This window comes from Rana temporaria, chromosome 1 (assembly GCF_905171775.1).
Source record: "Rana temporaria chromosome 1, aRanTem1.1, whole genome shotgun sequence".
Lineage (NCBI taxonomy): Eukaryota > Metazoa > Chordata > Amphibia > Anura > Ranidae > Rana > Rana temporaria.
In genome coordinates, this window is record NC_053489.1 from 293,928,728 (window position 1) to 293,952,609 (window position 23,882).

Below are 23,882 nucleotides of genomic sequence, written 5' to 3' on the forward strand. Positions count from 1 at the left end.
TTCTGACTTGTGATAAGTTTGCTATTTTGTATTTGTAGGAGTTTATGAGGATGATTGGAAATGATAAACAAGGACAGATGATTGTATTTCATTTGATCGAGTTACTGAAGAACAACGGGAGACTGCCACAACCAGAGGGTTGCCCTAATGAGGTATTGCATATTTGCAGTATGGATTGCTGCTGTTTGGAAAAATGTTAATACTAAACTTTTGTAGGACAATGTTTGGAATCTTTCTGTTAGGATGGTTCAGTGTGCATATACATGTATACTACAACTCTTCACAGCCAAAGAAAGCTGAAGTTCTATCACATGTTAGTTTATATCAGCTTATGGGTAGAGATAATTAGATATTTCTATGGCTAACATGGTACAGCACTGTAATGCCATGTGGTAAATTTTTGTAGTATGTACCTTAAAACGCCTGTACTTTAAAGAGAATCTTTTCCCCCAGTCGTCTTCCAAGTCAGCCCTTGAGAGATGGAGCTCCTCCTCACAATCAGAAAACACATTGCCACTAATTTTCCTCCCCTTAAGAGGCGGTCCCTCAGGTCCCTGTTCAGTCTTAGTGTTTCCTCCATCCGGAGGAGACATGTTGCCAGAGGACCTGAGGGGGGTGCTCCATCTCTCATGGGCGGACCGGGGTCTACTGTTGCTGGTGCACAGGCTATAGGACGGCATTGCACAGAAGGATGGTGGAGCCTCAGAGTGGCAGGGGGTCAGGGGACTCACCGACGCCTTTAATTTGCGGAGGAGGACGGTTTCTTTTGTGGCCACGGGCAACCCTCCATTGCAGCAAGCAGGATTCCTTCTCTCTCTGAGCCCAGGCGTGGAGATAGACGCCGATACAGCGTCACCTTGACTAGTTCTGGCGGGAGGGCATGTACCCAAGGCTGGAGGCTAGTTTGACCCGGAAGACACAGGCCGTCACTTCCGGGGGCGGACGACGTCATCGGCGTGCGCCGGGGAAGCTGGTCCAATCCCCTTAAAGGCGCAGACAGCGGCAATGGTGGCTGGTGCTGTATTTTGGTGTGGACAGCTGCAGGCTACAGTTCGTAACCTACGATCATTCCGGGATGCTGATAGAGGATGATATTCCATCGGCCTGGGCCCCAGAAAGCAAAAGCACCAGCAGGATACAGGTAGGCACCAGTAGGTGACCTTTGTATCCAATGTTGTGGGACAGCAACTAGATGGTGGTGGTCACTAGCTTAGCTGGGACTTAAGGGGTTACCAGTGTCACTGGGTGTGCACTGTTAGTATTATTATGGTGGAGTGTGCTGTAGTCTCACCTCCATGGGGCCCCTGTGTTTTTATCTTTTGGCAGGTGAAACCGCCTAAAGAACCAAAGTCCACTCCCAGAAAGTGGTGTGCAAAATGTGCTAACAAGTTAGCCGTGGAATAAACAGAACCGCTATGCCAAATTTGCATTGACATTCTGGTTAAAAAACAGTCCGATGAAGTGTTATGCAAAAAAAATTGGATCTGTGAGAGATGATATGGCTAACACCTTCAAGGATCTCAAAAAATTCATTAAAGGTTAAACCTGAAGCAGTTCCTTCTGGAAGTTCCTCTCCCATGGCCTCACCCAGATCTGAAGTCGCCTCAGGGTCGCATGAGTCGGTGAGGGAGCGAGCAGGCAGCAGCGCAGCTAGCGTTATGGCCAGCAATAGCTCGGAGCAGGAGGTGGGGAGAGAACAAAGAAAGGGACCCAATTACAAATTATCGCTAGATAATGTGGATGATTTGCTTTGGGCCATTTATGAAACTTTGGTGATTTGAGCATGAAAAAGAACAACCTTCCAAACATGATCTGATGTACCAAGGTCTAAGGAAGAAAAATTCCAAAGTATTCCCAGTTCATCCGGTGATGTCAGACACCGTAAAATACTAATGGGCAGACCCAGAAAAGAAACCATTCTTTGCGGCCAGCCACAAAAAGCGATTTCCTTTTAGTAAGGATCCAAAGGAAGTGTGGAACAAAAATCCAAAATTGGATGCGCCACTTTCCAAAGTCTCTAAAAAAAATCTTTATTAGCTTTTGAAGATATGGGACACCTAAAAGATGCCATGGATAGGAGGGGCGATATCATCCTAAAAAGATCTTGGGAAACAAGTGTCGCCAGCCTAAAGCCAGCGCTAGCCACCACCTGCGTGGCAAGAAATCTGGAATTTTGGTTATCCCAATTACAAGATCATATCAAAAATGGGAAACCTAGGGAGGAGATTCTGAAGACTCTCTTCCAGTGCTCTCCAAGGCAGTCGGCTACATTGCAGATGCATCCGCAGAGTCCGTTAAACTGGCAGCAAGGTCAGGAGGACTAGCTGTCGCAGCAAGACGTGCGATTTGGATGAAAACCTGGACAGGTGATGCTGCATCCAAAACAAGATTGTGCAATCTACGATTCACCGGTGATTTCTTTTTGGTTCAGGCCTAGACGAGGCCTTGGAAAGAACAGGGGATAGAAATACTGGCTACCTTCCTACCTCAATGGCAGAAGACGACAGCCAATCAATTTATTTTGAACATTATCGCAAAGAACTACTCCCTGAAATTCAATTCTCCAGAGAGAGTCCTATTAATGAAACTTCCCAGAGATTCAGAAAAAGCCAAAGCTCTTCCACTGTTGCTAGGGGAGCTGGTGGACCAAAATGTCCTTACCCCTGTTCCAGAGAAGGGAAAAAAGAAAGTGTTTATGGAGATAGAGGGAAAGGAATACCACTTCCAGAGCAGAACTCTTCCTTTCGGGTTATCCTCGTCACCAAGGATATTCACTAAGGTTGAAAAAGATGATCGTAATGCCGTACTTAGACGACCTACTGTTCACATCACCATCAGAAGCGCAGCTGGTAAGAGATCTCACCGAAGCGCAACTATGGTTAAAATTGCTGGGCTGGATTCTAAACTTAGAAAAATCAAACCTGTGTCCCACTAAGAACATCCGGTTCTTGGGGTATCTACTCGACTCCATAGAGCAGAAGACGTACCTCCCAGAGGAGAGGATCCAAAATCTCATTAATAGGGTGAGTTCTATACAGAACAACCTCCCGATAACCATCAGAGAGCTGATGTCAGTTTTGGGTCTGATGATATCATCGATACCAGCAGTCCAGTGGGCAAAGTACCATCTAAGCCCACTTCAGGTATTTCTCTTAAGAAACCAAAGAGAAGATCTTGACAAGTCGGTATTACTCCCAACATCTGTGAAGAAGTCACTATGGTGGTGGAGGGTCCACACGAACCTAAATCAGGGTCTGGCTTGGTCATTTCCGATCTCACGGAAATTGACCACAGACTCAAGCAGTTGGGGTTGGGGAGATCACCTAGCAGGGCAACCTGCTCAGGGGAGATGGTCCCCGGAAGAAGCTCAGGCATCTTCAAACTGGAGAGAGCTTGTGGTGATAGCCAAGGCCATAGAATTTTTTCAGAACCAACTAAGAAGTCGTCACCTTCTGATACTTTCAGACAATGCCACAGCAGTGGCTTATGTGAACAAACAAGGGGGCACAAGAAGCCCATCCCTAAGCCACATCTCCAATCAGATATGCCGATGGGCAGAAGGGAACCTGCTGTCATTGGGAGCAGTCCATCTAAAAGGAGAAGACAACCAAGTAGCGGACTTCCTCAGCCGCCAGGAGATCTTCCAAGAGGAATGGGTACTACACCCGGAGGTGTTCAAGGAAATTATAGCCCGCTGGGGAGTCCCAAACATAGATCTGTTTGCCTCTCTGAAGAATGCTCAGGTGAAGCGTTTATTCTCACTAAACCAGCAAAATCAACCTCTTGGGATAGACGCTCTCTAAAATCTTTGGAACTTCAAAATATGCTATGCCTTTCCTCCGGTTCATCTGATTCCACGGGTGGTAAAGAAGTTTCTACAGGAACAGACAAAACTTATACTAATCGCACCATATTGGCCCAAGAGAGCCTGGCTCTCTCAACTACTCAGTCTCTCGGCAGAAGAGCCGTGGCTTCTTCCTCACAGGGCAGACCTGATGTCTCAGGGTCCTCTGACAGACCTCAAACAAGAAAGTTTCAAATGGGCGGTCTGGTTACTGAGGAGGACCTCTTGAGATCAAAAGAACTCTCAGAGAAAGTGGTGGCAACGCTTCTGAGTGCCAGGAAGTCAAACACCAGAGCCATTTACAAAAAGACCTGGAGGAAATTTAACAGTTGGTGCACTGAAAACCAAAGACAGAAAATGGATTCACCGACCATCCTTGAATGTTTACAGCAAGGTGCTGATAAAGGGCTAGCGCTCAGTACACTGAAAGTCAGAAGGTGTCTACTTCAATATTTAGAAGTCACTAATAAATTCAGAACATCAGATGCTCTATTCATCTTGTATGCAGGCCAACTGAAGGGCAACAAAGCAGCTGCAGCACGATCCCACCCTAAAATGTCTAACCTCGTGGGGTTGTGTTGTGTATTTTATATAGTTTCAGATTCCGGCCTTAGGTTCTCAAGGATGACTGACCAGGGACCTGAGGGACCGCCTCTTAAGGGGAGGAAAATTAGTAGCAATGTGTTTCCTGATTGTGAGGAGGTGCTCCATCTCTCAAAGGCTGCCTTGGAAGACTACTGAAACAGAGTTACCGGTAAGAAACTAACTCTGCTTTTTGACACCAAGATGAATTCTCCTAACCTGATAACATTTTATTACCACACTCTACCCTAGTAAGAATGCTTTATTCAATGAGGTATGGGTATTGGAAAAAGGGTTTTGTGTCCCTGCTCTCTGACTTTAGGGGCCTCACATTTTTACACAATGGTAAAATCTTCTGAATGGGGACACTGTGCCATGATAAAAAGCTGAAAGATTTTCTAGTCCTTCCAACTTTAATAAAAGCTGGAAAAAAATTCTAGAGTTGGGCCGCATTGTTACAAATGCTCATTCAGAAGCCAATTAATAAATCCTAAATGGAGATAACAAGACTGCAAGACTGTCCCCGTTGAAAGAGTTTCCCTCTATCACTGTGTAGCCAGGAGCTGGATACCTAGCTATTCCTGCAATCAGAAGACGCTGTGTGGCATTGTTTCAGGGGAAGCTGTTTCCCTGTGTGGGATGTCCTGTTTTTTTTTTTTCTTTTTCTTTTTCTTTTTTTTAATCAGTGACAAGACAGAGCAAAGCATCATGGAACATGAACAGGATTCACTCTCTGGCTGTATTATGTAAAACTACGACTACCAGCTGGCTGAAGGATAAGGGCAGACCACTGGGAGCATTATAAGAGGGAAGGCTTGAGGCTTGGCGCGCTCTCTTGGGACCGGCGTGGATCTGCATGCAGGAAATTTGTTACAGGGTGAGCTGCAGCTGAGTTGCAGCCTGCTCTAGTGGAGTTACCCAACGGATATCTAGGACACCTGCGGACAGTTCCCCTTCACTGTCCGGCGGCAGCCCGGAGGCCGCTCCTGTTACATCCACCTTGCAAAGATATCCGATTTGTGTGAGCTGCAGTGCGGAGGAAGCCGGATGTCATCCCTTGAGCCACAGTCCTGAGAGATCATCATCTTCTGTTGCAGTGTGATGAGCGGGTGATAGCCCAGTCTTATAGACACTGTGTATAGACCTCATTGTCTCCTGCACTCATTACCATCTTTAGTTCAAGGATCTGTTCCAGCACACCATAGACACTATATACAGACATCTTTGCCATCCATTGTTCTGCTGTTGCTTGTAGTTCCACAGAATTTTAACATCTTTAAGTCAATGATCACTGTGAATTCAATTACAGCTCTGATTTGCACATGAATATTGTTGGTTGATTATACACCATCTATTGGATCAGCTATTTTTCTTTACCATTCAATATTTCTTGCATGCAATTAAACACTCTTGAGAGTTGTTCCTCTGCTCTCCTGTAGCCTATTCACATAGACATTATATGCACTTATTTGAGTATAGAAAGTATAGTGTTCAATGCTGAATGTTTGAATCTTAAAGGTAATAGTTGTTTTGCTTTCAATAACATTCTTTAAAAGACATTCTTTTGAGGTGTAAACTCAAGTTGGCTCTTTGATTTCTTTTACATTCATCTCATTGAGTAAACTATTACTGATCTAACCAATTCTGGTGTATTTTCTAATTGCTGCTGTTATCAGTGGGGATTTTTTTTATTTTAACCCAGGGTGTCTGAGGTGACAGAGGACTCACAGGGTCAGGGCAACCAGAGGGGTACTAATTCGCTACAACTGTTCTGGGGGCCAACCCAAAATGTGGAATTTTACTTTACTTTCACGTTTACTAAACATGACAAATAGAGGATGTATCTCACTAATGGGGGCACAGACCACAGTAAAAAGCTACTGTGTTCTAATACCTCTCCACTCTGTTCAAAACTAAAAATAAAAAGTTTTGTCTTTTAGTTATAATTTAATTGTATTTATTTCATAGAAAGCATTGCACAACCACAGCATTTTCTTTTGTATTAAGTATTCACATGATTACCGGACTGGAGTTTTTTCCAGAAAATCATTTGGCCATATCGGGGCTTTCAAACTTTATCAAATTTTGTTTGGGCTCCCCTGCGGTTGTAGGTGGCCTTAGGGCCAGTTCACACCAGGATGCGTTCCAGATGCTTTTCTAAATGCGTGTTTTTGATGCTTTCCAGTGCGTTTTTGATGCAGTCCAGTGCATTTTTTCACCCTTTTCTTTTTAAGCTAAAATAAGGACGTGTGTTCCGGTGTGTTTTTGGTGCATTTAGGCGCGTTCCAGTGTGTTTTTGATGGGTTTTACTGCTTTTGGTGCAAAAAAATGCAGCATGTTCTACTTTTTTTTTTTCTGGAACTGGAATGCACTGGAGCTGACTGCACTGGTGTGAACTATGCCATTGCAAACCATATAACCTACTTTCCATGCATTTTTGATGTAGAAAAAAATGCACTGGGCTGCATGTTGTGTGAACTGCCCCCTATACAATAGGAGAATAGCTGAATTTACCAAAGATTTCCAATTGTTTAACCACTTGACAACCGGGCCTATTTTGGCACTTTTCTCCTTCATGTAAAAATGGCAATTTCTCTTATCGTCCATGGACGGACACAGCTCCTTAAGTCTTGATAAGTGGGTTATGTTCCCTGTTTACAGGAGAGGACTAGGCAGAAACATGTTAGATCATTAAATGCTTGCTACATTAAAGGAGTTCTCTAAGCTAAAACTTTTAACCCCCGCTGTGCCCGGGCTGTAAAACTATACAAAATAAACTTTCACTTACCTGCCTACGATCCCCCGTTGTTCCGATATCGCCGTCCCGTTCTCCGGTCCCGGTCTCTTCCACTTCCTGCGGGTCGGTGACTCACAGTGCGCTCAGCCTATCAGCGGCCGCGACGGGACATTGCTGCGGCCGCTGATAGGCTGAGCGCACTGTGAGTCACCGACCCGCAGGAAGTGGAACAGACCGGGACCGGAGAACGGGACGGCGATATCGGAACAACGGGGGATCGTAGGCAGGTAAGTGAAAGTTTATTTTGTATAGTTTTACAGCCCGGGCACAGCGGGGGTTAAAAGTGTTAGCTTGGAGAACTCCTTTAACAGAGTTGAACAGCCCCGCCCAGGGGGCGGTCCCTCCAGACATAACCCTCCTCACTGCAGCTGCAGCCTGTTTCGTTCTGCCTAGTAAGGAGAAGGATGTATGGCTTCCTTTGGGCCCAGTGCCTTGAGAAGAAATTTTATTTTATTTTAATTTTTTCTTGAAGAATCTTCTTTCAACTGTCGGCTGAGTGACAGGCTGGATAATATAGATTCTTGTAATCTACTCGGTCCGACCAGCAAGCGTGGGCACACCTATGCAAAGAGGCTGGGTCTGCCACACCATGCCCCATGACTCCTGGGGTGGCCAGTGAGCTTTGCTCCGAGGTTCACATTTGACTGGGCTGTGGTGTTGTCTCACTCACAGTGGACCGGGCCGACAGCTACCTCCATTGCGGTTGTAGGTCTGTCAGGAATGCGTCAGCGAGTCCTCGCTCTAATGGGTAAGTACTGTCCCTCCCGCTTCGGTGGGTTGGTACGGCTGGGCATTCCTGGGGTTCGGGGGTCCTCTTCTCCTCCCTTCCCTGCACCTTTCCCTCTGCCACGTTGTTAAAATTTGCCGCTGTGTGTGGGGGGGGGGGGGGCCTTCCTGAGGGGACTGTGTATCTGGCCTGAGTTTGTTGTACTGGGGCTTTCCCGTGAGGGGTTTTTCTTTTTTGGCACTTTTAAAGCCTTAAAAGGTTTTTACTGTTTAAATGCGGCATTTTGCCGCCATCCTGCTGACGTTGGCGCAATTTTTTGGGTGGTTTTTCTATTGTATTGAAAAACCCCATTGGCAGCCATTTTGTCGTAGCCGCGCCATTGCGCAGACTACATTGCAGTCGTCCATTTTCATGTGGCCGTGCTCTGAACACTCGGCGGCCATCTTTGGATAGTCCTGACCCCTAGTGCTGAATCCCGGCACACACAGGTCCCTTTCGGCTGCCGCAAGATACCTCACGGGTTCTTTCCTCCCCACACGCTGTGTGCTGCAGACGGATGGCAGCGCTGGGCAGTCCCCTCCCGAGGTGAGTCCCCTGGATACCCTGGTCAGTGCAGCAAGGGGTGAGATGGCCTGCATAGGGCCTGGGAGCTTCTGTTTTTTTTGTGGATATACATATACACTATGTATTACTAAACTTTGGAATCAGTATCTGGTCCTTCCCCAACATGCTTGTGGTGGCAGCAGGTGTTTGGTGCCTGAGATTCCCACAGGTGCTTTTTATTGTTGGTCCTGGACTTTTTGGTTCCAGGGTGGGGGCGGACTGCGGTCGGGCGGGGGTTAAAAGAGTGCCCCCTCCCCCCGTTATTCCCTGGGGAATGCTCTGTCATGGAGCCATGGACCAGGTACCTGGGTCTGCAGGATAAGGCATTTTTGGGGTGCTGTAAGGGACTCTCTTTAGCAGGGTAGTGCAGCTGGATTTCCGCTGAGGGTTCAGTCTTTTTTTGGGTTCACACAAACCAGACCGCTCTGTGTAGGTTTTTTCCTCCTGTGCCCTCTTTTATTAATTTCTGAGATGCGGAATGAGAAAAACCACTGAGGGCTTTTTGTAGTCCCTCATCGCCCCTTTTAGGAGAGCCCTTTTTAAGAGGTGGACTTCTTCTCCGGTGGTGGACCCCCCGGGGGTCATGTATAGGTGACCACCCTCCCTATTGGGGGAACCCCGCTTGTATGGATCTGACTGTTAGATGATCCGAAGTACTGACCCGTTCCTTGTCTACCATGCTGGGGTCTGCCTTGCGGCTTATTGTACTACGCTGGGGTCCCAGTCACTCACGGAGTGAACATTTTTGCACCAGACAGTGGAGGAGCACCAGCTCTCTCCTGAATTTATTAGGCTAACTGTCCAGCTGGTCCAGTGCCTTGTATATGTCTGGGATGTTTCACTAGATGCCGCGCCCCTGGTATCCAGGGCTTCGGTCTCGGAGATGGTTGCCGCCTTCTCGGGTTGGAATGCTGGTCTACTGGCCAGGCCCCTAACATACGCCCTGGCAGATTTACCCTTTATGGGTGGGAGACCCTTTGGGTCCTCGCTGGATGACATTATCAAGATGTCACTGGAGAAAAGAGCACTGGCCTCCCTCAGACTTCCAGGGAGAAGGAGCCCCGCCGTCGGCCGGGTCCTTCCTTTATCCCACACTAAAGTGGTATTTTTCGTCAGTCAGGGTCCGCGGGTGAACCCTCCCAGCGGAGACTCAGCTGGGGGACTAAAACGTCCCTGGCTGCGTAAGCCAATCGCGCCGGCACCCGAACCCGCCAATGTATGTAGCTTCCCCTACCCGTCTCTGAGGTGGGGGGTCGACTTTTCTGTTCACAACTGGGTGAACCTCCCTGATCTCCGACCTGTGGGTCTGCGAGGTGGTATCTTCGGAGTACTAGATAGGGTTCCTTTCGATCCACCGAACTGATTTCTACCCTCGTGTCTCCCTCTCCCGTCTCGTCAGTCTGCCTTGGGGCAGTGTGGTAATTTTACCTTTCCTGCAGGTCTAGAGGTGTGAGGGATTCTATCTAAATCTGTCTCGGTCCCAAAGATGCACAGGGTCCGTACAATTTTGGGCCTCAAGGGCCTAAGATGCCTTTGTGGTCGATGGGTAGTTCCGCTTGGAATCCATCCGTTCGGTGGTAGCTGTGCTCCATCTGGTGGACTTTCTGCCGTCCTTGGACATCAAGGATGCATACATGCATGTCCCACTTTGCGCGAGTTGCTGAGGTTTCTGTGCCTCGCGATGGGGAGGCCCACTGTCTGTTGTGGTTTTTGATCTGGCGCCTGCACCACAGGTTTTCTCCAAGGAATTTATCCTAACCTTGTTGGAACAGCGAGGCTTTGCCATCATTGGCTACTTAGACAACTTTCTGAATTAGTGGTCGTGTCGGTAGTTTTTTAGAACCTCAGAGAATTCAAGTGGGCGTTAAACATTTAGAGTCGGTTCTGGTTCCGACTCAGTTTTGGAGTTCCTTGGGGTTCCGGACTCCAGGGTGGCGTAGGTTTTTTTTCCTCTGGAGAAATTGCAGACTCTTCAGTCTGCGGTGTAGGTATTGGCATCACGCAATCGGTTTTCTCTCCGTTTGCATGCAGATCCTAGGCCTGTGGGTAGCCTCCTTTGAGGCGGTACCATATGCCCAGTTCCACGCTCGTGTTTTTTTCCAGAGGGAAATACTGTCCGAGTGGTACAAATCTCTTGCCTCTGAATCGTCGGGTTCAGGTGCGCCACCTAGTCAGCGTCTCCCTGAATTGGTGGCTGAGATCCCCGACTCTTCGGTCCGAGAAGTAGTCTCTTCCTTTTTGTGGACGGTGATTACGACGGACGCCAAGCTTTCGTGTTGTGGGGGCCCCTGGGGGGTCCAGTCGGCCCAGAGTCGCTGGACTTAAGTGAACTTGCGTCTATGCCTCCCTGTATGCGCCCGCTCTCGTCTGTCCTCAGTAACTACCCAGGGTCGGGCCTTTATGTGTCCTAGTACTTTGGGCAGTCAGGCTATACCTCTCCTCGTGGTCAAGGAGGTTGCTAGGTCGTCCGATCTAGATTCAGCCTGACAACGCCATGGCCGCGGCTTGGGTCTACCATCAGGTATACCGGCAGGCGGGCTACTGGGTCGCCTGATGCTGGACCAGGACGACTGGTCTTGGTACTTGGAGTCAACTCCTTTGCAGGAGGTGAGTCTCACAGGGCATGGATCTCCTGGCCGCTCGTCTCAGCTGCAAGGGTGTCAAAACTTGTGGCCAGGTATGGTGATCCTGTACAGACGCGCTAGTTGCGTTGGTGGCATTATGTTTTTTCCTCCTTTATAGTGGCCTCCCCGGCTGCACCACAGAGTGGAGGCTGGGAAATCCTGAGGATTTCTAATCGCTCCAGATTGGCCTTGGGGTCCTTGGTACGCCAATATCGGGCGCCTTGTAGCGGAGGTATCCTGGCGGATGCTAGGGTGGGAGTTCCTTCTGTCTCTAGGCCACATACTTCCTCCTGTTGTACAGTCACTGACTTGCTCAACAGGGCTATTGGAAGCCAGACTTTAAGAGACTGCGGTCTGTCCGACTCGGTCATCTCAACCATGCTGAGGGCACGGTGGTCTTCTTCCGGGGAATCTACCGTCGCATCTGGCAGGACTACATCTCTTGATACGAAGAGATGGAGTGTCGTCCACGGACGTACTCGGTGTCCAGGGTCCTGCTGTTTTTACAGCCTGGAATGGATCTAAAAATTGCTTAGAGCACTGTTTGGGGGCAGATTTCAGCCTTGGCTGTGTTCTTCAGTGGCCTTTTTTGCGGCCCGTTCCTTGGTGGGTACCTTTTTGTGCAGGGGGTTTGTCCTATACTTTCCCCTCTTGGCCCATCTCTGGCCCATCCTGGTTTTTTTTCCGACTGCATGTGTCATACCGACACATGCAGTCGGAAAAAAAAACAGGAAGCACCATTGCCGTGACCGGCAAGGGGGGCCCGCCCCTTAAGAGCATAGGCCAGTATGACAGCCTGCCTGATCCACCGAAAAAGAGGTGGTCGAGTAGACCACCAGGCCCCTTTTGTGGACCAGACACTGACACAAAAAGAGAGTCAGATCTCCGAAACGGAGCCGTAGCAGGCTGGTACACCCGCAAGCGAGTACTACGCCTAAAGTATGAAAGGCAACCTCCGTAGGATGCGTCGCATCTAATCCTATGGAGGGCCAAGCATGGCGGCCTGCAGGACAAGGCCGCCAACCAAGAAACCCCTCTAACAGAGGTAAAGGCCACCAAAGGGGCCACCTTCTGAGATAGTTGTCAAGAGAAATCTCTCTGACGTTTCTAAAAGGAAGGTTCCTGAAGAACCGAGAGCACCAGAGTCAAAACTCATGGGGGAAGAGATGGGCCAAGAGGGCACAGGTGTGCGAGGCGGCGACTTACTCGTTCGTTCACGCTTTTTCCAGAATTACATGGTTGCTGTGAGTGCATCTTCTGATGCTTCTTTCAGCCGCTAGCTTTTGCAGGCGGCTGTTTAAGATTGCACCTCCTCCGTTGAGGAGCTCTGCTTGTTTTGGGGTGAAGTTAAGATTGGTTTTACTGATATATTTCCCACCCCTCGTTTTGACACTGCTTGGGTACGTCCCACTTGTCAAGACTCAAGGAGCTGTGTCCGTCCATGGACGATAAGAGAAAATAGGATTTTTTGTACTCGCTGTAAAATCCTTTTCTCTGACGTCCATGGACGGACACAGCTCCCACCCCTCCTTTTTAGGTTTGTACTGCTTGTTACGAACTGAGGCTGCAGCTGCAATGAGGAGGGTTATGTCTGGAGGGACCGCCCCCTTGGGCGGGGCTGTTCAACTTTGTTAATGTAACATGTATTTAATGATCTAACATGTTTCTGCCTAGTCCTCTCCTGTAAACAGGGAACATAACCCACTTGTCAAGACTTAAGGAGCTGTGTCCGTCCATGGACGTCAGAGAAAAGGATTTTACGGTGAGTACAAAAAAATCCAATTTTTTTTTGCTAGAAAATTAATCAGAACCCCCAAACATTATATATTTTTTTTTTAGCAGACACCCTAGGGAATAAAATGGCGGTCATTGCAACTGTTTTTCTCGCACAGTAGTTGCGCAATCATTTTTCAAACGCCTTTTTTTAGGGGAAAAAACTGTTTCATTAATTAAAAAATAAAACAGTAAAGTTAGCCCAATTTTTTTGTATAATGTGAAAGATGATGTTTCGCCAAGTAAATAGATACCTAACATGCCGCGCTTTAAAATTGCGCACACTCATGGAATAGCGCCAAACTTCGGTACTTAAAAATCTCCATAGGCAACGCTCTAATTTTTTTTACAGGTTACTATTTTCGAGTTCGAGGAGGTCTAGTGCTAGAACTGTTGCACACGCTCTAACGCACCCGACGATACCTCACATGTGGGGTTTAAACGTCGTTTACATATGTGGGCGGGACTTGCATGCGTGTTCGCTTCTGCGCGTGAGCTACCAGGGATAGGGGCGTTTAAAAAAAAAAAAATGTTATCACTTTCTTTTATTCCTATTACAAGGAATGTAAACATCCCTTGTAATAGGAATCACTGTGACAGGTCCTCTTTATGGAAAGATGTGGGGTCAATAAGACCCCACATCTCTCCTCCAGGCTTACAAGCATGAAATCGGTGGAAAGAAATTCACTGATCACATGCCGACAGCCGCAATTGTGGCTTTGTTTACTTCTGGGTACCGGGCGTGACGTCATAACGTCGCGCCCGGGCCTCCGACGGTCATAGAGATGACTGGTGACCATCTGCTCACCAGTCATCTCTATGCTTCCCAGGCAGCGCCGGCCGATTCGTTCTCCGGGCCCCCGATGGCAGGGGAGAGCCCGGGAAAGCATCGGATGGCGGCGGGAGGGGGGGGGCGTCCCCTCCCGCCGCCTATAAGAACGATCAAGCGGCGGAACTGCACAGAATCTGCAGCTGAAGACGGTGATAAATGAATGATGCCTGTAGCTGCAGGCATCATTCAGATATCACCGCACAAAGTCGAGGACGTTAAATAACGAGTCCCAAGAAGACCGTACAACATATCTTGGGGCACTTTAATAGTTGTTACAGCAGAAATAAATTGAAGGACATGGAACAAATAAGGCTCTATCTCATGACACGCCCAAAACACGGGCAGAAAATCTGCATTTGGGCACAAGCATCTCTAGCGCATACCACAGCAGATTATTTACCAAGTCTGACAGAAATAGGGTAATTTATGTGCACAATTTTAAACCTCTCATATATCATCCCAATCATCTTTGTTCAAAATGGGCATGTCCAGAGTCCATGCTTCCCTTCATTTAATGATACCATTGAAGGGCGGAAATAGTAGAGCCTTTTATAACACTGAGCGGGCCCCAGACAACCTGTCCCCTCACAGCATGGTCTCCAGACCTGTGGACACTAAACAAAAGCAAAGTCAAACAGAGAGGCAAGCATGCCAAAGCTGGAGGTATATAAAAGAAATACCAATTCTGTAAAGTGTACCGGACTTTTGATTTGTGAAGAGGGAAATTTGAAAAAAAAAAAATATATTTAAGTGCCTTAATACCTGGATGCCCAGAGAGCAGGGTCTTGGAGCTGGATCAGGTGGCAGAAATGCAGATTATTCCATAATGAAGTGTGAGGGGACCAGCGGTTAGCGGAGGATGAAGGAAGCACTTGGGTCTTGTCCCATGCCTGTATGGTTGCGTTCCTAGTAAGAAGATATGGGGTGGTACATCCTTGTTATAACAGGGATTGTAGTGCTTCTCTTTTTATGGATTCTTTATTTACAGTTTTTATCAAAGTACAAAACAGAAACACCATATCCACAAAGAAACCCCCACACAATCTAGAACCACTCAGTATATTTCATCTTGAAAACTTTTTTTTCTTTTTCAGATCTACCAATTCATGACAGAATGCTGGAACAATGCCATCAGCCTGCGTCCTTCCTTTAAAGAGCTCACTGTAAAAGTTGAAAGAATCCGGGAGTCTATGGGAGCATGATTATAGCACAATTTGCTAAAAAATGCATGGACCTTTCTGTATTCTGGCGGACAGAATGAGATACACCACATGGCAAACCTGTACGGAATGTGCAGGTCGTACTAGCTTTTGCAATGAAGAGTGCAAAAATGGCTTGTACAATCTCTGCAGACTCAATTGTGCTTTGGATCAGAAAGCAAACTTTATTTTAATTTTTTTTTCTTAATGGAGGCATCACCTTTACTTTGCATATGTTTGATGGACTGTAAAACCACGCAATTCAAGCTAAAAAGGACACTGCCATGTTTAGTCAGTGCAGCGAGTTTGCATCTTCATCACGTTTGAAGAAATTAAGATGTGTTTTGTATTTTTGTCATGAAATGCACAGAATATTTGTACAGTTGGCAACAAACTTTACATTTAGGTTCACCTTTTTTGTAAGGGCTTATGTTAAACCTACCGTATTTTCCGCACTATAAGACGCACTTTTCCCCCCCAGAAATATGTGGGAAAATGTCCCTGCGTCTTATAGTGCGAATATACGACAGGCACCGCCCCCCGCCACCGCTGGTACCGCCCCCCGCCCATTGCATCTTGCGGGGCGGCATCGAGGCAAGAAAAAAGCCCCCCTCTGCAAGTCCCGACTCCCACACACATAACTGTCCCCAGCTACAGACCCCCAGGCAGACTTGTAGTGATAAAAACAGCAGCGAGACTTTGCCGGGGAGGGCAGGAACTAGCATCCCATAAGCGGCCAGTGATTGGCTGACGGAAGCTCCACCTACCCTCCTTTCGTGGCTCAGCTCAGATGGGCTCACCGCGCTGTCTACTAGTAAACACAGAAGCCTCAGTTCTGTGCTTGCTAGCTCTGAACGCATCTGTCCCGCTGGCTTCCACAGAATCTCTGAGCTGCTGCACTGAAACAAAGGAGACAGTTGCCCAGCGCTGTGTGATGATGGGCAGAAGGTGGGGGCGGGGCATTACACGATGAGCTTCAGATGTCCGGATGGTGACCCCAAGGCCTGATGATCCCATTGCTGCCACTGGCAAGTGAAAAGAGTTGCAGTCACAAGTGCTGTACACTGTGTGGGGTAAAGCCAGAAAGAAGGGGGTTATGGATGGGTGGGTGTGCAGATGTGAGTTATGGACAGTGGGTCAATGGTCGGTCTGCGTTTATCATTTATGGCAATGGTCGGTCTGCGTTTATCATTTATGGCAATGGTCAGTCTGCATTTATCATTTATGGCAATGGTCAGGCTGCGTGTGTGTGTGTGTGTGTGTGTGTGTGTATATGTATGTGTGTGTGTGTGTGTGTGTGTGTGTGATAGATATATATATATATATATATATATATATATCTATCTCTTGTAAGAAATAGCGCGATATACATCACACTGGTGACATAAAAAGTTACCCTTTTTGTTAGCTTTATGTGTCCTGCTTAAATGGCACAACACACTGGGCATTCAGCATTTTTTTTGTAGTCCATTAAGTGCTTTTTTTCGAGATTTAAAACCAGAGACGCCTACAGTTCTAAAATATACATTTTCTTATGCTTTTAAACACTACTGAAAGTGATTTTAGCCATGTATTCAATGGTCTCCCTTTTACACTTGTCCCATTATTTTGAAAATTGAGTTACAATTTTTGAAAAAGATAACCGATATTGTGGCTGTCAAGGGTTCATGTTGCTGGGCACATACACTGCACATTGCTGATGCTGCACTGTCATTGGGTAGCTGACTTTTTATTACTAGGTAAGGTTTGTTGAAGTGTTACCAAATCCATTAAATCTCTCATATTTTTTTAATTTATATATGACGATAAAATCCAATCCAGGGTTGATCACATGGAAATTAATGTAAGCACCTCTTTTACTCCGCTGTCATGTGATGCCCCTTCAACTTGCACTACACCACACTGTAAGATGCGTGGAAGGAGCAAGCAATAAACTCCTCACACAGCCTGCGTATATCACTGCAGAAACTTCCATCCTTTTTCCCATGGCTGCCCAGTGCTGATGGTGCTTTTGTGGTCATCTGATTTAAAATAAAATCTAATTTTATATAAAACAATCCAGTAAATAATGTTGAAAGCATTTTTGCTTGGATAGGTACAAAAAAATATAGAATAATAATTTTGTCATAGTTGGAGGTGGAGTTTGTGCAGATTGGCAGTTATCTCTAAAATTAAACTGCCAGCGGAAGCTGCTACCAATAACAATCTTGGAGCCACCACACATGCCTCTGCAGGCAGATGCTGGTGTAAAGAAAAGTTATGTCAATCATCCTCCCGACTCCGCACCCCAATCAATATCTGCTTGAGTCGGAACAACCCTGTAAGATGAATAACAAAGTCATGTGGGGCGTCTTGGGGGGAAAATAAGGAAGTGAAAACTTCCATAAAGGAAAATGGTGACGCATGCGCACTGCAAGTGGCAACACAGCAACCAGAGGTGGGGGAAGTCTATTGAAAAAGCAGTATCAACCAAGTATTTACAACAAATTAAAATGCACATTTTTGAAAGCTTCAGCAGACAGGTAGTGGACATCATTTTATACTATAAAGCACAAAGAAAACATTTGAGTTTATTCACTTGACCCCCAGGCAAATGTTGACATTAAAATGGTGGGTGTTGCAATTTGTTTGTCACATGTTATTTGCGCAACAGCTTTTCAAACACAACAGTTTTGAATAAAATACACTTTAATGTATGTTAATGAATACAAACACCAGTTATTTAGCAAAACCTAAATGATGTTACTCTGAGCATATAGATCCCAAACATGTTATGATTTTAAAATTGCGCACACCTGTGGAATGGCGACAAACTATGGTATGTTAAATTATCCATAGGCAACTATTTAAAAGCCTTTAGAATTACACAGTGGGAGGAACAATATCAGTTCTTAATGTGTGCAAGGAAGCCACTGCTGCTGGTCAGATTGGTCTAAGGCTCCCCAATGGGACAGGAAAGGTGGGGCCAGGAAGGGGAGGGTCCCCCTTACGCTGCCTGTAAAAGTGATTTAGTGGCTGCAAAGCCACTGGATCACTTTTGCATGAAAGAATTGCCGGCTGAAAAAACAGTACCGGGATCATGCTTGTAGCCTCAATCATAATATTGGTATAACCACCTCAATATGAGACAGTATATACAGCGGTATTGAGTTGGGTAATGAAGAATTCCGGTAAAGCATAAATGTGCCAGTTTATAGAGAGCACATTTTCACTCCCCTGGGCATCATCAGACTCTTTGTAGACCCCTGTTCACCTGACTTTTATTGTTCTATGCATGTTGGGTGAAATCCTCAATAGATGGCATGATGGGCAGAGTTGTTGAAAGTCTTTAAAACGGGCATTATTCCAGTTACCCAAATAGATAACCCCATGAGCCTTTGGTGGTGTTCCAGATCCATACATATGTCAAATTGTCATTCTTTCTGAAGTGACCATACTATGCAGGAGTGCCCCACTTCATTAGGTCTAATTGAATTTGTGTATACAAAAAAGGTAAAAATAATTTAGTGTAAGCACTTGCATTTTTTAGGGCGATTTTAGGTTAACCCAATTGCTAAAGATCTGTATTGTATAAACTGGTCAAAACAAGAAGCCGCAAACAAAACGACTAGTCAGGAGTACTGACTGTGGGCTCCCTGCAGCTGATCCTTTCTTCATTACTAATCTATCAAAACTTGTTCTGCACTGTGTCTGTGTGTGATGGTTGCTCTTGGTAGAGAAGCAAGGCATAGTTCATAGTGTTAGGCCTCATTCACACTTGGCGCACTCCGTCGCTACGGAGTCCGCCTGCTCCCGTCGGCTCAGCGGGAGATCAGTCCGCAGATCTCTGCTGAGCCAACGGATGACAAGCGCCTCTCTGCTCACTGAGCGGGGAGGGGCTTGTCGGGCACCGCAGTCTCCCTATGAAGCGATCTGATGAAAATGAACAGCATGTCCGTTTTCATTAGATCTTACCCGATCCGATCCGCATGGACGGATGGGGACGTGGCCCCCATACGTCTGTTTTTAGCGGGTCGGATGTCAGCGGACATGTCTCCGCTGACATCCGACGCTCCATAGCGATGCATGGACCGGCCATTCAGGTCCGTGACAGACAGACCCGAACGGCCCGAAGTGTGAATGAGGCCTTAGTGTTACTTGATGACTAGTGAGGTAATTGTTAGAAAGCAGCAGAAATGGTGAAGAAAGCCCAGATACACAGATTGAAGCAGGGGGTGCTTGCAGTACAGGTCTTTTAAGTACAGCTATATTTTCATTAAGCCTATAGGAAAAAGTGATCTCACTTCAAATCTTCTGACTAGCAGCCAGGGACAGCAGTGCCTTAGATGATATCCCACTACAGATAAGAGGCTTGAGGCACAGGAGTGTCTAAACAGAGTCCAATGTCAGGAACTGAACTGCTGTATTTTAGTAAACATTCAGGGCAAAAGGGTAGAAGGTATTGCCTAGGCAAAATTACTCTGCATAATTCCTTTTTTTTCATAAGCTGCCCTAACTGATTTTCTATCCCTTCTCTTCTCTTTATCCAAAAACGAAAAACTTGCCTGTTATAAAATGACTTTTAAAAGTCCTTTTCACTCAGCACTTTGCTATGCAAAATTTCAGCATCGGATTTTGGTATGAGATGAATTATATTTGTTTTGTAAGATGATTTTAAAATGATGTGTCTTTTAAAACTGTAGGTTACGTTAATGACAGGCTTCTTCATTGTATGAATTATAGGTTTTAAGAACATTACTAATCTTACCATAATCTGTGCTTGGACAACCTGCAGCAACATGCCTGCATGGTGACCTGGGTAGGCAGCAAATTACAACAAATATGGGCACAGTTGGGTCTGGATTTGGAGAGCACATGTTTCAAAGGGTTTTAGCCCTAAGGGCCCATTCACACCTGAGCATTTTGTAGCATGAAGCTACAAAACGCTAGAGGGAGAAAAAATCCATTATTCTCAATAGAGATGGTTCACAACTCCGATCCAAAACGCCTGAAGCTTAAACAAGTTCTGGACCCTTTTTTGTCGCTCGAATTGGGCTGATTTGGGCGTTTTTTGGACGTTTGTATTCCCATAGAAACGCTCGATTCAAGCGTCTAGCGCGACAACGAGCGTTTCTACGGGCGTTTTGTCGCTTTAATCTGCTCATGTGAAATAGAATATTCACCCAGGAAGAAGATAAAAAAAATCTAAAAACATAGCAATAAATGATGAAAGAGATGATCATTTTTCCTATTGGCTAAAATAAAAAACGACGAAGTTCAAAAACGTCGGAAAACGCTGTATGCAAACGCTCAAATACGCACGACAAAACGTCGGATAAAGCGCTAAACGCTACGCTCAGGTGTGAATGGGGCCTAAATGTGAACTGGCGAGTGTCTTTTTCTTAGCACCCCTTTCTTTCAGCTGTTTGCAGAGTTTAAAACAGCAGCACTGAAAGCTGCTCCGACCTAATTTCATGCTGTGTTGTACTACAAAACAACAACAAACCAGAAATGTTAATAGTTTTCAGTCTGCTGCCATTGTGGCTGTCTGGTAGGTAACAAAGATGTGTATGTGTGTAAAGTGTTCAGTGTGCATGTAGATGGTGCTCAAGTCTTTCAGAAGGAGATACCATACATTACCTGACCTTCTCAGAACATATTGTACCATTACTGAAAGTATAATCAGCTATTTGCTCACTGTCGATTGTTATATTGCATTTGGCTCAGTTGTTGGGTGTAAATGACCAATATTTTAAGCAAACCATATTTTTTAATTTGAACGATGAACACACATCCTCCAAATCAGCAGTGAGTCTACACAGCAGTAAAGCTTGCTGAACAATGTTTCCAGTGACTGGAAAATTAGGATAATAGTCATAATAATTTACCCTGCATGTGTTGATATTTGGCCTACAGCCTAGCATGGGCAGCCCAAACTTTTCTGACTGAAACAGTGGGCTGATTTACTAAAGGCAAGTTGCTCCAGACCTTAGACCCCTTTCACACTGAGGTGCTTTTTCAGACCGTTTCACGCAAAAAAAAAGCTCATGAAAACTGCCTTCCATTAATATCAATGGATGCTTTTAACACTGGGGCGGGACGGTAAAAAAAAGTCCTGCAAGCAGCATGAAATGCAGTAAAAAAAAAAAGGGCACCGCTAACACCGCAAAAGAATTTGAAAAGCGCCGCTAAAAATGCCTGATGTTTTATGGGCAGTTTTCGAGCGCCTCAGTGTGTAATGAAGTCTTGGCGAATGAAGTAAAGCGCTACTGATTCCATCATCCAATCATGTACAAGCAAAAATAATTTTTTTTTAAATCCTTATATGTGATTGGGTATTTTTTTAAAGTGAAGCTGTACTTCATTTACTAGGTTCTGGAGCAACTGACCTTGCAAACTGCACAGTCTTTGCCTTTAGTAAGTCAACCCCAGTGTGACCTGATTTTCTATTCTTTCTGAATGATGGTCAAGCGGGTGACAATATAATAAGGAACTGCACCAGTTACAAATTAGGTCTAAAACAAATAGTGGGCACCTTTAGGTGAAAGATTAATCTTTTCTATACAAAAGTAAAAACCAAAAGCACAAAAAGATAATTGGATTGTCTGAAGGGATCCTAATAACATTTTTCCAAAAGGCTAATTTCACTTTCTTTTAGTAGCAGATACATAAATAACAATAGGACTTTCTTATAAAATAATGAAATCCAATTTACAAAAAATAAAATTTCTATGAAAGTACTTTGACCGTTTAACCATTTTGTAGGAAGCAGCCCTGATATGTTTACAATACTGCAACATAATTAAAAATACAACAAATCAGTTATTTTTTTTTTTTTTTTTATTTCCAAAAAAATAATTTATGCCATTGTAGACCTAATTAATTTTTTTCAATAGAAGGCGAGAGAGGTAGTGAAAGATCCGTCTCTATACTTAATAAACGGACCCCTATATGTCTTTTCCCACCCCATCCTGAAGGGCATTTTCTCGAGCAGTAGTTGCGTGAAAACAGCAGTAAAAATCAATATATTCATGTATATTGATATAATTACCTCAAAATATTGTTGATATTTTATTTAAATAGAATTTACAATTGTCAGTGCCAGTATATAAGTCTTCAGCAGACTTATTTTGTTTTTATATTTGTGTTTAGATTGCCAGAAATACTGATTGGGCAGTCATTTATTTTCTTGCATCACATTTATCTATATGCTGTGTAGATATATTACCATTTTTATTACTGTCCAATATTATTGTATATAGCTCAAAACTCTGTAAATATTTTTTTATTTTTATTTGTACAAGTAACTTGTTTTTCCATGCGTCCTCAGACTTGCTACTGTTTGGAATTTGAAGTGAGCAACTTAACTGTAAAGCATTGTATAAAAATGGATTGTTAAATATATTTTGTGTTGTGTAAAATAACTCAGGGATGTGTAGATATTTATACAGAATTTCAGATCTTCCAAAGGCAAAATTAAAAAAAAAAAGTATTAACCTGTTTGGTTTATGAATATTAAACTTTGCTAAATGAAGTGGGAAATTTTTACTTGCTAGACCTATGTGAACTTTTTTTTTTCCTGGACAGAAAGATTGCAGTTCTGATTTTATTTTTATTATATCAATACTAATAAAGCAGAAGTGTTGATGGCTTTTTTTTTTTTTATAAAATGTTAAGTATGCCATGTATGCCTTTTTAAATAAAGCTTAGGCAACCTGTAGCTCTGCAGCTTTTCAAAAGTACATCTTCCGACATGCTTTGTCTGCAACAAAAACACACAGCTTGCCTATTGCTTTTCTGAATGTTAATGACTGGCAATCACCTCATAGGAAAATGTGTAAATCATGCTTGTTGAGATGTATATATTTTACATTTTATAGGTGTGAAAATATAAAATGTTTTTCATTTATTAAAAACATGTTAAGGATCTTGTTTTAATGCATGTCTTCTTTGTAAATGCTGCTTGAGAAAAAAATATATTTTCACTGTTATTTTACATTTCTATCAGGTTGATCAGTTAACCACTTGCCACCCGCCATAAAGCAAAATGACGTCGGCAAAGTGGTTTCAATATCCTGACTGGACATCATATGACATTCTAAGGATATTGGGGCGCGCATCGCGGCAATCGTTGTTGCAGGGTGTCAGTCTGACACCCCGCAACACCGATCTAGGTAAAGAGTCTCCGTCGGAGACTCTTTATCACGTGATCAGCCATGTCCAATCACGGCTGATCACGATGTAAAGCGGAAAAGCCGGTAATCAGCATTTCCTCACTCGCGTCTGTCAGAGCCGATCGGCTGCTCCTCTGACAGGGGGGGGGGTTTGTGCTGATAGATTATCAGCGCAGCCCCCCAGAGGATGCCCACACTGGACCACCAGGGATACCACCAGACCACCAGGGATGCCCACCGCAGGTATGCCACCCTAGACCACCAGGGATGCAAATCAGAACTAAATAATGGATGCCAATCAGTGGCCATAATGGGCATCACTGATTGGCAGGCATATTATTGTTTGGCATCCATTAGTAAAACAGTCTATCCATGCCACCTATCAGTGCCCATCCGTGCCACCTATCTGTGCCCATCTATACCGCCTATCAGTGCCCATCCATGCCACCCATCAGTAGTGCCCATCTGTGCCGCCTATCAGTGCCCATCTGTGCCACCTATCCATGCCCATCTGTGCCGCCTATCAGTGCCCATCTGTGCCGCCTATCAGTGCCCATCTGTGCCGCCTATCAGTGCCCATCCGTGCCGCCTATCGGTGCCCATCCGTGCTGCATATCGGTGCCACCTATCAGTGCTGCAAATTAGTGCCCATCATCAGTGCCCATCAATGCCACCTCATTGGTGCCCATCAGTGAAATAGAAAACGTACTTATTTACATTGTTTTGGAACTAAATTTCGGTCATTTTT

The 23,882-nt window shown here is 45.2% G+C and overlaps 1 protein-coding gene across 1 annotated transcript in view; it reads left to right on the forward strand.

The window, feature by feature from the left end:
- The window catches only part of JAK2 (Janus kinase 2), a 278,873-nt gene extending 262,657 nt beyond the window's left edge, over window positions 1-16,216 (forward strand). The window contains exons 23-24 of the mRNA XM_040357463.1: window positions 39-152; window positions 14,877-16,216. Of these exons, the coding sequence (XP_040213397.1) occupies window positions 39-152; window positions 14,877-14,984 (222 nt within the window). The 3' untranslated portion in view covers window positions 14,985-16,216. The remainder of the gene's footprint in view (window positions 1-38; window positions 153-14,876) is intronic.
- Window positions 16,217-23,882: the final 7,666 nt, after the last annotated feature.